Source organism: Nerophis ophidion, unplaced genomic scaffold (assembly GCF_033978795.1).
Source record: "Nerophis ophidion isolate RoL-2023_Sa unplaced genomic scaffold, RoL_Noph_v1.0 HiC_scaffold_52, whole genome shotgun sequence".
Lineage (NCBI taxonomy): Eukaryota > Metazoa > Chordata > Actinopteri > Syngnathiformes > Syngnathidae > Nerophis > Nerophis ophidion.
In genome coordinates this window covers 461,197-477,598 of record NW_026906974.1, presented here as the reverse complement: position 1 = coordinate 477,598, position 16,402 = coordinate 461,197, and the positions used below count along the sequence as shown (strand labels likewise).

At 38.3% G+C, this 16,402-nt stretch overlaps 2 protein-coding genes across 4 annotated transcripts in view; one reads left to right on the top strand and one right to left on the bottom strand.

The window, feature by feature from the left end:
- Positions 1-11,349, top strand: part of LOC133546947 (gastrula zinc finger protein XlCGF57.1-like) — a 91,853-nt gene extending 80,504 nt beyond the window's left edge. The window contains exons 1-2 of one of the 3 annotated variants that reach the window (XM_061892793.1): positions 1,198-1,583; positions 8,921-11,349. In XM_061892793.1, the coding sequence (XP_061748777.1) occupies positions 1,460-1,583; positions 8,921-10,935 (2,139 nt within the window). In that variant the 5' untranslated portion in view covers positions 1,198-1,459 and the 3' untranslated portion in view covers positions 10,936-11,349. Of the gene's footprint in view, positions 1-1,197; positions 1,584-8,340; positions 8,603-8,920 lie in introns of those variants that run through there. The other 2 variants (XM_061892794.1, XM_061892792.1) reach the window with 2 other exon arrangements.
- Positions 1-16,402, bottom strand: part of LOC133546948 (zinc finger protein 567-like) — a 334,269-nt gene that overhangs the window by 119,633 nt on the left and 198,234 nt on the right. The gene's annotated exons all lie outside the window — the stretch shown is intronic.

Genomic DNA, 16,402 nt, shown 5'->3' with positions numbered 1-16,402 from the left:
ATTATATTATAATGATTATTATAATTGAATTTAAGTTTATGTAAAATATTTTCACACAACAAAGTGTGAATACATGTTGTAAAGTGTGGGGTTGAGTTATAATTGATATAATACAATTAGGTATGGCAAATGCATTTTGTTTACTTGCCAACTATTCAAATTATATTTAATATACATATTTGTATAATGTCATGTAATAAAACTTAAACATTATTTATGTTAATATAAGAGTTTAATTGCTAGCCAGTTCTACTTCTGAGTATTTATTTTATTTTGTTATTGAACAATTAAACATACATAAACAATGTTTAGACACATTAAGGTACTTTCAATACAATATGAGTCAATGTTTTTTCAATATTTTACTCAGCAATATAAAAAACATCACATTAAATCCAATCCTCTTACAAACAATACCCGTTAAAGAAAGTAAAAGTAAATATGAGAGACCATTCCAATAAGATTAAAATAAAATGTATATAATTAAATGATAAACTTGTGCTTAAATGCGCTTTTTTAAAACGACTTAATATATTCCAATATAATAATGTGTGTTTCTATTTTGTACAAATCTTCCAAGACTGAATGAATAAATTGAAATTATTAACACAATGTGAGGGTTTGGATTTCACTTTAAGAGAGAGACTTTTGTTTATGAGAGCAAATGTTTCATACTTTTTAAAAATGTATATAAATTCACGACACGATCGATCCACGCATGCGTGAATTTACGTCACCTCCTGTACTTTTTTTTACAAAGGCGCTCCTTGGACGTCACGTTCTGTGATATTTCAATGTTTTATTAATGTTTTGTATAAAATAGATTATCCAGGAGTAAAATTGAACAATAATAAAAACACGTGGAAGGGTAAATTTAAATAAATCAGGCAGTAATATCGCTACAATTTCTAGCACTTTCACTCTTGTCATTGCAATGAATGTCGCACGGGGGCGCCACTGAACCCCAACATTAAAGCTTTGTTTGATATACTTTGAATTTATTTTTAAAAAACAAGACACTCGTTTATATCACATTGTTATTCAAATAAATATTACGTAAAAGAAAAGCATGGTAACAGTGACAGCAGGCAATATCTTATATAGAGCTACCTCTTCATCCGCTCAGCTGTGACGTCATTCCCAGCTTCCGGGGTAAACGGAAAACAGCAGAACAGGAGGAGAAGGAGTGTGCAGGACGCTAATAAATCAGTCTTATTATTTGTTATCCAGTTTATAATATTTACGGCGTATAAAATACATATTTGATTCTTTATTTAAGGATAAATTGGTCTCGATGCGCTAGAAGCACTGTGCCGCTTCTCGTGCTATCTTTGCTTGTTAGTTAGCTTAGCTGGCTAGTTAGCTTAGCTTGTTAGCTGCTAACAGAAGACACAGAAGTTATCAACACATCGCTAAGTAGAGATCAAGTGTGAGAGTAAAGTGTTGTGATTGTGTGAAAATGTGTGAAAGAAGGATAGCAAAGTATGAGGAGGAACTTTGTCCAACAAAAGAGGAGAAGGAGCGACAACATCAACTACTGGACGCTGTTTTCAAGAAACATCAAGTTGTGTTACACAGAACAGGTTTGTTGACTTCTTACTCTTACATCTTCACTAACTTTATATTTGATGAATAACACTATGCTTAATATATTGTGTATAAGAAGTTGTGTTGTCTTGTGAGGATGATGCATTCCGTCTGCTACTTGCAACGTGGTCTTGCAACCACGTGGTTGTTGGTGTTCTGTGGAATGTAACTACTAAAGATGAGTTACACATCCCAGTCCATTTGTACTACAAACTGTCAGTGGTGGAACAAGTCAGAGTTGGGCTGTGGACGAGCCTCATGACATGGCCCCTAAACCCAAATAATAAAGGTAACTCTACCATCATTTTATAACACACAATCATCTCTGGGCTTACTACAAACAATCTCTAACCAGGTTTTAAAAAGTTTGTCCGCCATTTTTCCTTAAATTTGCATTTCCCGACATTTACTTATTTTATCACGTTCACCACAGCATCATCCCTTTCACAGGATGTAGAGAAATGATCAAAGGGGATCTGATTTTTTTTTATTTTGCCTGTCATTCACAATCCATATGTAAGACAATAACATGTTTTTATTTTGTATGCATTCTAAGTCCTAAACAAACGTTAGCAAAATCTTGACTATCCTAATTCTAACAATGGAGTCAATGAGAGCGCCTTTATTCCGCTCACAAATAAGAATTATTTGATCAATATAATATACCCAGAAGTCATTTTTTTAAATGCTGTCTCTTTAAAACATGCTGTAAAAATGCATATCCTCTGGAAATATGTCTTATAATAGCCACAAACTGGAGGATACATTTTAATTAGGATACGATTTAAATAAATAGTGTAAAGGTTTTATGGAATTTTGCAGGGTGTACCCCGTCTTCCGCCCCCCTGTGAATCCAAAAGGGACAAGCGGTAGAACATGGATGGATGGATGGGACATTATAGACAGGCTTCAAATTTTTACTTTTTAAGGTCAAGACAAGTGTTGCCTTAAAGGAGGGTTCATATTTTAGGGCACCAAGGCAAATGCAATTTTTTTTCCAGTTTGTTTATTAAATGTAGAATCGCTCACATTTATTTGTGCAATAAACCTTTCGACAATTTTGACCCGTACTTTGGGTCGAAGCATAATAATTGTGTAAATGCATCAATAAGTTCTTTATGCTTGTTTAAGGTGCTTTTTTTAAAACCTTTATTTTGTTAACGCAGTCAGACCTATTATTGTGAAGGGGAAGTGTGTTGCTGTTCTCAGAACGATGTGTGGAGGTGAAAGTTGCGAGTACTGTCCTGTTTGTATATTATTCCAACATTGATGATGTCGTTCACAACACAAGCAGATGAGATGTGTTGTGGGTGTATGGATTTTCCTTTCCAGCTTTAGCTTCGTTGTTTAGTCGCTAATTTAAATGACAGCGTGTTTAAAGAATGAATGAGTGGTCCAGAACACATTATTTTCCATCCATCCGTCTTCTTCCGCTTATCCGAGGTCGGGTCTTGGGGGCAGCAACCTAAGCAGGGAAGCCCAGACTTCCCTCTTTTTCCAGCCACTTCATCCAACTCCTCCCTGGGGGATTCCGAGGCGTTCCCGGTCAGCTGCAAGACATAGTCTTCCCAACGTGTCCTGGGTCTTCCCCGTGGCCTCCTACCGGTCGGACGTGCCCTAAACGCCTCCTGACGGAGGCGTTCGGGTGGCATCCTGACCAGATACCCGAACCACCTCATCTGGCTCCTCTCCATGTGGAGGAACAGCGGCTTTACTTTGAGTTCCTCCTGGATGACAGAGCTTCTCACCCTATCTCTAAGGGAGAGACCCGCCACTCGGCGGAAGAAACTAATTTCGGCCGCTTGTACCCGAGATCTTGTCCTTTCGGTCATAACCCAAAGCTCATGACCATAAGTAAGGATGGACCTTTGAGCGACCGATAAAGAGAGCTTTGCCTTCCGGCTCAGCTCCTTCTTCATCACAACGGATCGATACAGCGTCCGCATTACTGAAGACGCCGCACCGATCCGCTTGTCGATCTCACGATGCACTCTTCCCTCACTCGTGGACAAGACTCCTAGGTACTTGAACTCCTCCACTTGGGGAAAGATCTCCTCCCCAACCCCGAGATGGCACTCCACCCTTTTCCGGATGAGAACCATGGACTTTGGAGGTGCTGATTCCCATCCCAGTCGCTTCACACTCTTCTGCAAACCGATCCAGTGAGAGCTGAAGATCTTGGCCAGATGAAGCCATCAGGACCACATCATCTACAAAAAGCAGAGACCTAATCCTGCTGCCACCAAACCAGATCCCCTCAACGCCCTGACTGCGCCTACAAATTCTATCCATAAAAGTTACGAACAGAATCTGTAACCAAGGGCAGTCTTGGCGGAGTCCAACCCTCACTGGAAACGGGTCCGACTTACTGCCGGCAATGCGGACCAAGCTCTGACACTGATCATAGTGGGAGCGGACCGCCACAATAAGACAGTCCGATACCCCATACTCTTTGAGCACTCCCCACAGGACTTCTCGGGGGACACGGTCGAATGCCTTCTCCAAGCCCACAAAACACATGTAGACTGGTTGGGCAAACTCCCATGTACGCACAAGGACCCTGCCCAGAGTATAGAGCTGGTCCACAGTTCCACGACCAGGACGAAAACCACACTGTTCCTCCTGAATCCGAGGTTCGACTGTCTGACTTAGGCTCCTCTCCAGTACACCTGAATAGACTTTACCGGCAAGGCATTATTTTCCCTAAAAAATGTTGCTTCTTCTAAGAATGACAACATTGCTCTTACATTTATGTCAATTTCCCTGATATTGTGCAATGAAAAGCAGATTTTGTTTTATTAGCCAGTTCTGTGACACCGGAAGTCATTGTTGAAATAATATGCCTTATTTTTTTTGTTGAGTTCAGTGATTATTGACTGGATTATTACTTTGGGAAGGTCAGAGAAGAAGAGTTGTGGTCTTGTGAGAATTTTCTCGTAGGTCACCTGCTAATGTTAGCCAAGTTAGCTGCTCATGTGTGTTGGAGTGGAGACGGCTGAGGGGAGTCGTGTATGAAACAAGCTCAGCTTCCTCATGAAGGTGACGTGATGATGTCACATAAGGACTACACGCCTACACTCACAAAAGAATGGCAACGTTTGGGCCCCCAGACCCGCTTTATTTGTGTCTTATTGAGGCAGCGCTTTTTTACGCTTTCAGACCAAACGAACGAAGTTTGAGAGCCGCAGCCGGAGAAAATAAACACACAGTGTATCCATGACTGCAAAGTTCATTGACCGTTTGTTTGATTGACTGACTAATGTTTTAATACCTCCGTCTTAATACCTCTCACACAAACATGCTTGTGGGGGAGTTTTCTGTGTCTACGTACCTTCCACACATGCGTACACCCACCTGAGTAACATTTGTCCAAGTTGCACCATCCCCACATTTTTTAACCTATTCAAACCATTCCAACATCAACACATTCCACTCACATATATTATATTTTAAGGTTTATTTGAAATAGGGACGGATCCAAAAACCATAGACATCTGAAACAGTTATCCAATGTATGCATCATAGTGTTTGTAGCCAAAACTAATTTACAACACTTGTCCCCAACAACAACAACAACAACAACACAGATCCAACATCATTAAAACAAGAAAATGAAAATAAGACAAAAATGAGTCGATAATAATGATAATAGAAATAATACAAAGTGCAAACTAGATAAAAGCCAATGATAATAATAACAACACAAAGTGCAGGCTAGATAAAAAACAATTAGTAAAAATTAGAAAAAACTAAACATGGGAACACGATTGCTGCTCAACTAGCCATCATTTTGTTTGTTCTTTGAAAGTGACAAGTGCAGTTATACTTTTCAAAGTGTCAGGTAAAGAGTTCCATAGTTGTGGTCTTTTTATTGAAAAGGCAGTCTGGGCAAAAGATGTTCTACGGAATGGAACGCAACAGTTGCCTTTTGACATTGCTCTGGTGGTAGTTCTGGTACCACTTTGCAGTCTTGTAATGGCCTTGCAGAGCAATTGGGGAGCAGAGTTATCCAAACATTTAAAAAACAGTTTGACTGTATGTAACAAAATAAAATTGGTAAAACTTAAAATATTGTATTTGGTTAAAATTTGGCAAGGTTTTCATCCATCTGGGAATTGCCCAGTTTTAATGGAAATATTAAAATGTGGTTAAAATTTGGCAATGATGATATCGTATTCTCTTCTTGTCTAGGACTTTCAAGGCACGGTAATAAAGACACTCAATGGTCTTGACTGCTGACTGGGACCATGTAGTTAAGCCATAAGATATGTGTGAAAGAATCATTGAATTCATAAAAGTAAAAGCACAGCTGAGAGTTAAGCAGTTTCTTATAATCTTAAAACAGCCTAGGTTGGCCTTCAGAGTTTTACACATTTTCTTAATGTGACTTTTAAAATTCAGCTGATAGTCTATGATTATGCCCAAATATTTGACTTCAGGTACTTGTTCAATGACCTCATCATTAATTTTTATATTCAGGTTTGTTTGAGGTTGCTTTTTTATGGAGAAGCAGACAGTTAGTCTTTTTAGTGTTCAGGGTTAAACAGGATGATGCCAGCCAAGATGCTATTTTGTCTAATTTAGCATTTAGCTTTTCAGCAACTAGAGTACAGGTCTTACCAGATGTATATATGACTGTGTCATCCGCATACATCTGTAAATCTATATCTGTGCATACATCTGGTAGGTCATTGATGTATAGACTAAATAGTATCGGTCCCAAGACACTACCCTGAGGTATCCCTGTTTCAATTTTGCGGAAGGAAGATCTCACATTATTAATGGTGACACATTGTTCACGGCCCTTTAGATGTGACTCAAGACAGGACAATGACTGTTTCAATAAGTTGAATTTACAGTAGTTAGTTTTGAAGTTAAAATGTTATGATTGACTGTATCAAATGCTTTTTTTAAGTCTGAAAATTCTGCACCGACTACCTATCCTTTGTCAAGGGAATGTTTGATCTTTTCAGTTAAAAAACAAGTGGCAGATTCTGTAGAATGGTTACGTCTGAGTCCGAATTGCAAGGGATTCAAATAGTGATTTGTCTCAAGGTGGTGCATTAGTTGTTCCGAAACAATCTTCTCCAGGACTTTAGATGAAACTGGAAGAAGGCTGATGGGTCTATAGTTAGATGTCAATCCAGCATCACCAGATTTTAAAAGTGGTATTACCTGTGCAGTTTTCCATCCATCTGGGAATTGCCCAGTTTTAATGGAAATATTAATAAGACGGGTAAGAGGCTGTATAAGGATGCCGCTATATTTAAAAAATAAAAGCTGTGTCTAGGTTATAAATATCCTTTGAGTATGTGGTGTTTAGGTCATGTATGGCATTTAAGACAGTTGTCTGACTAACCTCCTTGAGCTGAAATGAGCTGTCTTGTTTATCAGGTATGTCTGTTGTTTGATCATCATTAGTCAGACAGGAAAAACCCGAAGAAAGGTTTTTGACAGATTCTATAAAGAATTATTTGAACTCATTTGAGACTTGAGTACAATCAGTAATGATTTTGTCTCCTACTTTAGTATGTATATGGTTTGGGTGGTGTTACCCTCTGGGTTTAATAGGTTGTGTAGTAGTTTCCAGATCATTTTACCATTTCCTTTGGCCTCTAAAAGCATGTGGATGTAATAGTTTGATTGGGACATTCCGAGATGTTTAACTACTTGATTACGTAAGTCTTTAAATATTTTCGAATCTGTCACTACGAGTTTTGATAAAAGTTTTTGAGGCATAATCTCTTATTTTCATTAATTTCCGGATATCATAATTTTTTCGCTTTCTAATATATTGATCAATAATGTGTCCGATAGCAGACATTAGCTGATTACAACAGGCGTGTACTTGGCCATTTTGTTGGAGCTCGTCTCAAGTAAGACCCTTTAATTCGTTTTCAAATGCAGTTGTTGATTGGTGAGGGATCTCAAGTTTAAAAGTTTTCTGATCTTGACTTTTAAACCTCGTCAGACGTTTCTTTGTGGGTTTTCTTGCAGCTAATGTCAGATTATCATCTAACAAGCCGGTAACTAGATTTTATGATTCTGTCAGGCTTGTTTGTGAGGATTAACTCAATTAGTGTCTGAGTGTTTTTAGTGATACATGTTGGGGTTCTATCTTCTGACTAAAGTCATGTTTGGATGTGAGGTCTTTTATTTTTTTTCTGCAGTGTTTATCTAGCCAGTTTAAGTTGAAGTGTCCGAAGACAGGTACTTCACTGTTATTCTTAAAATTCTTAAACAGTACATCTAAGTCTTCGCATAGCATTGCAGCGCACGCAGATGGAGGGCTGTATACCACCAATACATTGAATTGCATGTTTTGTGATAGTGTGACATTGATACATAAACATTCAGTAGATATATCAGCAGTCAGGGGAATTTCCCTTGCATTAAGTAAGTCTTTGACATATATCAGTACCCCCCCCCCCCCCCCCCCCTCCCCTTCCCACAGTTCGGTCCCTTCTAAAACATTTATATCCCGGAACACTGATTAAGCTGGTTAAAATGTTATCATGCAGCCATGTTTCACTTATGCATAGAAAATCAAGATTAGACTCGGACAGTAATAATCTGATTTCATCACACTTGGGAACTAGGCTTCGGATGTTTAAGTGACCTCCCAAAATACCCTTGGGTTTCACTTCAGGATACCAAATCACTTTAGCAGGATTAACAGTATAAAAAAGCAGTCTGTTTCTGCTTCGTCTGTGCTTGTGTTTGGATTGTTCTTTTTTCACCTTTTATAGAAGCCAGGCGGTGGAAACTGACACATTGACTCTGAAACAAAAAACGGATCGAGTCTGTTGCCGTGGCGCTACCGTTCCACATCCAGTGGAAATCCTGGTTACACTTACAAACGTTGCTTGGCGAGATCAATGACGAAACCTTACTTCGGGTTCAAGGCACGAAGGAAAAGGAAATACACTTTCAAACCAGAGCACTCGCAGTGAGCAAACTCGACCACAAGATGGCGGCATAGCTGAGACAACAATACAGAATACAGATTTACACTGTAAACAACCTCATCTTTTCTCCAAGCTTATACATCAGTAACTGACATTAACATCACAGGGGCCGCTGGAGCCTATCCCAGCTGCATTCAGGCAGATTGGAATTTATCGCAATTTAGATTTTAGGCCATATTGCCCACCCCTCGTAAAAAGTGGTCTTCTATTCCTGTGAATAATGTTGTAAAGAGCAATGTGTTTGTTTTCAGGCCAATTAATATAATAACTTGTTTTTTTAAGTACATGTAAACTTACTGAATGCCTCATGTGACTGAGCAAATCTGGACATTTCTCAAGCATGTTTGTCATTGTGTGTCCTGCAGACGTCTGTGGAGAACGTCTGCCTGAAAAAAAGGAGAGTAGCTTCAGGATGGTGAAGGAGGATCCTTCAAAGAGGAAGACCAGGCGCCACGGACCCTCTGGCGTCTCCTTTTCCTCTTTGACACAGACCCTTCCCTGTAAAAAGGAAGAGGAAGACTCACTGACGCCCCACATTAAAGAGGAAGAGGAGGAACACAGCATCACTCAAGAGGGAGATCATCTTGAAGGACTGGAGGAGTTCCCAGTGACTGGTGTCCCTGTGAAGAGTGAAGATGATGAGGTGAAAGGTGAAAGTGAGGAGAGGGGAGGGGGGGAGCCTCCAAGCAGCAGCTCAACACAACACATGACAACAGAAGCTGATGGAGACCACTGTGGAGGATCACAAGCAGACAAGCTCTTAGCTCCACTATCAGATAGTGAGGACACAACGTCACACTCTCCTGACACTGATGATGAAGACTCTAAAGATGATAAGACATGTCACACTGACAACACTCACTTCACATCTTCTCTCTGTCACAAAACCTTTAAATACCATTGTCGTCTAAAATCACACATGAGAACACACGCCGGAGAAAAACCTTATGTCTGTTCAATCTGTGGTAAAGGTTTTGTTGAAAAGCAGAGTTTGAAAAAACACACAATATTACACACTGGTGAAAACCCTTTTATCTGTTCAATCTGTGGTAAAGGTTTTGTCGAAACTCACAAATTGAAAGAACACATGAGAACACACACCGGTGAAAAACCTTTTTCTTGTTCAATCTGTGGCTTATCTTTTTCAAGGAAGCAACATTTGAAAGTACACATGAGAACGCACACTGGCAAAAAACATTTTTCCTGTTCAGTCTGTGGTAAAGGTTTTACAAATGGTCACAATTTGAAAGTACACATGACAACGCACACTGGAGAAAAATCTTTTATCTGTTCAATCTGTAGTAGAGGTTTTGTTCTAAGTAAGTATTTGAAAGTACACATGAGAATGCACACTGGAGAAAAACCTTTTTCTTGTTCAATCTGTAGCTTATCTTTTTCAAGGAAGGAACATTTGAAAAGACACATGAGAACACACACTGGCAAAAAACCTTTTTCCTGTTCAACCTGTGGTAAAGGTTTTACACAAAGTCAGAATTGTAAAATACACAAGAGAACACACATTGGAGAAAAACCTTTTTCTTGTTCAATCTGTGGCTTATCTTTTTCAAGGAAGCAACATTTGAAAGTACACATGAGAACGCACACTGGCAAAAAACATTTTTCCTGTTCAGTCTGTGGTAAGGGTTTTACAAATGGTCACAATTTGAAAGTACACATGACAACGCACACTGGAGAAAAATCTTTTATCTGTTCAATCTGTAGTAGAGGTTTTGTTCTAAGTAAATATTTGAAAGTACACATGAGAATGCACACTGGAGAAAAACCTTTTTCTTGTTCAATCTGTAGCTTATCTTTTTCAAGGAAGGAACATTTGAAAGTACACATGAGAATACACACTGGCAAAAAACCTTTTTCCTGTTCAACCTGTGGTAAAGGTTTTACACAAAGTCAGAGTTTGAAAATACACAAGAGAACACACACTGGTGAAAAACCTTTTTCTTGTTCAATCTGCGGTAAAGGTTTTACACTAAGTCAGAGTTTGAAAGAACACATGAAAATACACAGTGTAGAAAAACCTTTTTCTTGTTCAATTTGTTGTAAAGATTTTTTAAATCGACAGTCTGTAAAAGTACACATGAGAACACACACTGGCGAAAAACCTTTTTCCTGTTCAATCTGTAGTAAAGGTTTTACACAAAGTCAGTGTTTGAAAAGACACATGAGAACACACACTTGTGAAAAATCACATTCCTGTTCAATCTGCAACAGAAGCTTTTGTGACCGATCAAACCTTGTAGCACACATGAGAAGACACCCAGGAGAGAAAGTGTTGAGTTGCAGTGTGTGTGGTGAAAGATTGTCTTCTAAGTACCAGTGTAAGAAACACAAGTGTGCTGGTGAGAACAGCAGCAGCAAATGAAACTGCAGGATTTGAAATAAACTGTCCAGACTTTCATTTTGACTTTCTAACAACATCAGCACATATAACATGTGTGACATTGTTGTTTGTCTAACAATCTTGTTAATATGCTTCTGCATTTATAGATTAAGATAGTTTGAAATATGAAAGTATTACATATTTGTATTTGTAATTGTTAATAATCCCATAGATTATCACCTTTATATGATATACATATGTACTGGTTCACATCTGAAACATCTTCTGGACCACTTCAGGAAGCATATTATTATTTACTTTATACATCATTTAAACAGTTGTCTTTTATACAATTTTAAAATGTGTGACTTTATGAATCATTTGTTGGGTCTCTGTAATCCATTTTATTAATCATCTTTATTACTCTGCTTAACGGTGGCAGAGGGGTTAGTGCGTCTGCCTCACAATACGAAGTTCCTGCAGTCCTGGGTTCAAATCCAGGCTCGGGATCTTTCTGTGTGGAGTTTGCATGTTCTCCCCGTGACTGCGTGGGTTCCCTCCGGGTACTCCGGCTTCCTCCCACTTCCAAAAACATGCACCTGGGGATAGGTTGATTGGCAACACTAAATGGTCCCTAGTGTGTGAATGTGAGTGTGAATGCTGTCTGTCTATCTGTGTTGGCCCTGTGATGAGATGGCGACTTGTCCAGGGTGTACCCTGCCTTCCGCCCGATTGTAGCTGAGATAGGCGCCAGCGCCCCCCGCAAAGAAAATGGATGGATGGAATTACTGTCTTTTGTAATATGATGATTGTGTTGTGATTGTTTTATATGTATGTCCCCAGACCTTTATGCAATATAAAAGTGAGAGAAAATGGCTGAATTGTTTGTGGAAGGATGGTTTTGTGTTTACAAACTTACATTCGTGGATAAAACAAAAACTCCTATTATTGTGTTTTAAACATTTTTATGGTTGTTTTTCTTTTTAATATCCCCAAAACAATATCAATATCAATCAAAGTTTGTCTTTTTAGGCAATAGCCAATATTATACATAGATTTACTTTGCATACATTCATAAAATAAACAGTTTATTTTGTTTCCCAATCACAGAACGAACAAGTGTTGTCTTCAATTGCAATTCAATATCCTAAAAATGATTTTAAGTGGTCAATTCCGGGGTTGTTTTTTTTCCAAAATGAACCCCTTTGCCTTTGGAAGATTGGAAACTTTCAAGTTCTATTTTTTTTAATATAGTATTGAAGAAATAGTAAATAATTACAAAAGATGGTATGCTGTATTTAGAATGTTTTTTACAAAAGCCTTTTATTTTTAGTAATTATTTTTATTTGCAGGTTATAGTTAATGAAATCTTCAATTCATAAAATATTTTTATCAGTCAATAAGTGCATCAGTGACCAAATGCCTTTTTCAAACCATTGCTGTACAAAGATGGATTTGTTTCTCATTTTAATATAAGAACAATTCCATAGTGGAGTATTGTGTGTGATGAAGTTGTGTTTGTAAATTAGTTTCCAGTACAACAACACTACTCTAGCCTTGACTGGAGGGCAAAGCAGGTCTAAATAGCAACCGGCTGATTGACAGTCCAGGTGTGGCCAGGTGCCAATCAGCCGCATCTGAGGGGAAACAGCTCTCAGAGAGACAAGCAGGAAACTGAACCAAAATAAGAGCGCTTACAGGAAATAAAAACAAACACAGAGGAAAAAACCTAACTAAACTGTCAGTGACAAATTTGACACATTTATTAAAAAAACAAAACTTCTATCGATATTTGCAGTTGCGGCATTTTGTTAATATGAAGGTGAAAAATGTAACAAAGACCAACATATGTTTAATTGAACTGTTTACAAAAGTTTACAATTCAGAAACTATTGATAGTGTTTCATGCTTGTATAAGAAATCATATTCAACTTTATATATTAAAACAAAATGGGAGAAGGAAGGAGGGATAACTACATCTGAGGAAGAATGGACAATAAAAAGGAGATATCAATGGACTTGTAGCAGCTCACCCAAGTGGAGAGTTTGGCTGGGAAAGTTTTATTCCACCTTCTCAGAAGTCTCAGTATGATAACAACTCCCCTGCCTGTTGGACAAATTGTGGGAATCTAAAGGCAAACCACTAGCATGTTTTCTGGGACTGCTCTGCCATAAAGGACTATTGGAAAGAGATACACCAAGCTCTACAGGATATTTTCAAATCACCCCTTGAAAGTAACATTCTGTTTTTCACACATCGCACCTCAGGATTGGCTGAAAAAAGAGAAATACTTCATGAATATCCTACTAGTGGTTTGTAAAAAGAGCATTACCAGGAAATGGATATTACAGGAGAGCCCAACTTTGAAGAAATGGATGGAAATCACAATGGACATTTATAAAACACAGAAGATAACAGCTTTTATTATTTATAAACTAGAGATATTTACTTCATACTGGGAATACTGGGTTGATTATGTCACGCCACATAAGCCTGATTTTATTTTTTCCAATTCGTGATTAAACAGTTTTTTTTTTTTTAAAGATGACTCCCTATATGTACATAGTTTTTTCTATTTATTTATTTACTAACTGTTCATATTCTTTCATTTTTTTTTAAATTATCGTTATTATTGTTAATATTACTTTGGTTAGATTTTTTTTTTTTTTTTCTGATTTTCTGTGAGTGTTTTGCTGGATTTCAGCAGTTTGTTTTGTTTTCTTCATAGAAAAGTTGCTCTGGGTTTTTGTTCTTTTATCAATAAATATCCCTTTTTTCACTGCACGGTGCCACCTCGTTCTTCTGCATCTTAAAAATAACGAAATGATTGTAACTAGCATTCCCAATTTCCAGTTTTTGGTGAACTCTTGTGAAAAATCCACTCTCATGTTACTCTTTATAGTTAATTCATTTTTAAATTAATAAAATACTAACTGAGTCCTGCTGCTAGTTCACTTTTTGTGGTGTCATTTTGCTACCTGTTTAGGAAATTATATGTTCTTAAATATATTAATAATCTTCCATATTGGCAGCTATAGTGATTCATTTATTCAGCAGAGCAATACTGTTAGGAGCTGAATTAGATGGAACCCAAGGATGCAGAGACATATTGTTTGTAGACAAAATGTATTCTTTTATTCTGGGCGCAAGGAGGATGTAGCCACAAAAACATAAAGCGATGGTGGAGCACAAAAACACACCATAAAAACTACTAAGATAAATACCAAAACTAAACCAAAAGCGCTAGTAAAGACTGGGAATAATACTGACAGATAAGATAAAAAATAAAAGAGCAAAGTACAAAAATAAATCTCTAGACGAAGCTAGGAAACATACTTCAAGAATGAAGTAAAACAGAAACACAAAATTATAAACTGCAAGCGTTAGTCGGCGCTGGATAAACAGGCAAACCTGCAAGCTGCACGAGCAAAAACAGGAGGGTTTAGCAAGTGAGACGAGAAGGACAGTCATGCGTGAGGAACAGCAGTAACCACAAAGTACCGGCGCTAACGGGCCGTAAGCAGCCAGTTAATAAAGGCACGCTAATCAACCTCAGGTGTGTTGGATTGACCAGCGTCAGCTGCACTCCAGACTGTGGATGAGAGAGAGAGTCAGTCTGATGTGCAAACAACATCATGAAACTTCAGTATACCACAAATACAACTTGCTTCCGACAAAAAAGTATACACAATTGCTGTCTTCCTCGCTGATGAAACATGATAGCAACATGCATCTGCTAGCTCAGGATCGCCCCCACTTCTCAGTGTGGTGAGTTGGAGTATCAATCAATCAATCAATCAATGTTTACTTATATAGCCCTAAATCACTAGTGTCTCAAAGGGCTGCACAAACCACCACGACATCCTCGGTAGGCCCACATAAGGGCAAGGAAAACTCACACCCAGTGGGACGTCGGTGACAATGATGACTATGAGAACCTTGGAGAGGAGGAAAGCAATGGATGTGGAGCGGGTCTAACATGATACTGTGAAAGTTCAATCCACAATGGATACAACACAGTCGCGAGAGTCCAGTCCAAAGCGGATCCAACACAGCAATACAGTGCTGAAATCTGTATTTTAAAGGCCTACTGAAAGCCACTACTAGCCACCACGCAGTCTGATAGTTTATATATCAATGATGAAATATTAACATTGCAACACATGCCAATACGGCCTTTTTAGTTTACTAAATTGCATTTTTAAATTTCCCGGGAGTTTCTTCTTGAAAATGTCACAGAATGATGACGTGTACGCAAGACGTCACACACTGTTAGGAAATATGAGCGCTGCACACACACACAGCTAAAAGTCGTCTGCTTTAACGGCATAATTACACAGTATTTTGGAGATCTGTGTTGCTGAATCTTTTGCAATTTGTTCAATTAATATTGGAGAAGTCAAAGTAGAAAGATGGAGTTGGGAAGCTTTAGCCTTTAGCCACACAAACACACGGTGATTCATTGTTTGAAATTCACAGAGGTGAAGCTTTCCCATGGATCAGAGCGGTCAAGAGAACATGGATCCCGACCAAATGTCAACCAGCAGTTTTGGGTGAGAAAATTGTGGTAAAAAGTCGCCACTTACCGGAGATCAGTTGAGCCTGTGCCATCCATACAGCTGCCGTCGACTTCCTTCAAACACTAGCCTCAAGACACCTGTGGACACACCCCTCTGACTATCAGGTAATATTAAACTCACTAAAACACTAGCAACACAATAGAAAGATAAGGGATTTCCCAGGTTTATCCTGATAAATGTGTCTAAAAACATCAGAATCCGTCCCAAGTCAATCGCCTTTTTTTTCAAACTTGATTTATTTATTTTTTTTCTAATCCGTCGCTATTAATATCCTCAAACACAAATCTTTCATCCTCGCTCAAATTAATGGGGACATTGTCGTTTTCTCGGTCCAAATAGCTCTTTTTATTGGAGGCTCCGATTAAAAACAATGTGAGGATGTGAGGAGCCATCACACGGGTGACGTCATTGTCTGCGACTTCCGGTAAAGGCAAGGCTTTTCTGTTAGCGACCAAAAGTTGCGAACTTTATCGTGGATGTTCTCTACTAAATCCTTTCAGCAAAAATATGGCAATATCGCGAAATGATGAAGTATGACACATAGAATGGACCTGCTATCCCCGTTTAAATAAGAACATCTCATTTCAGTAGGCCTTTAGGTCTTATAATCAAGGAATAATGAGGTCACACTGATATTAGAACATTAATGCTAAGGTTTCATCCAGTAGTGGACCGGTTATGTCTGATGATGATGATGATGATGATGAAGATGTATCTGTGCAAGTGAACAATTGGATCCACAAGGGACAACAACCCTTTCCACAGACTACACACACATCATAAACATTGATCGTCAAAACCTTCAACAATATATTTGAAGAAGACTTTAGAGTTGAAAGTGAAGATGTGATAGTGAAATAAGTACAAATGCAGCAATAAAAACAAGCAACTCCATTCACGATGGCTCTAAAGTTCAGTGATGTGTTGC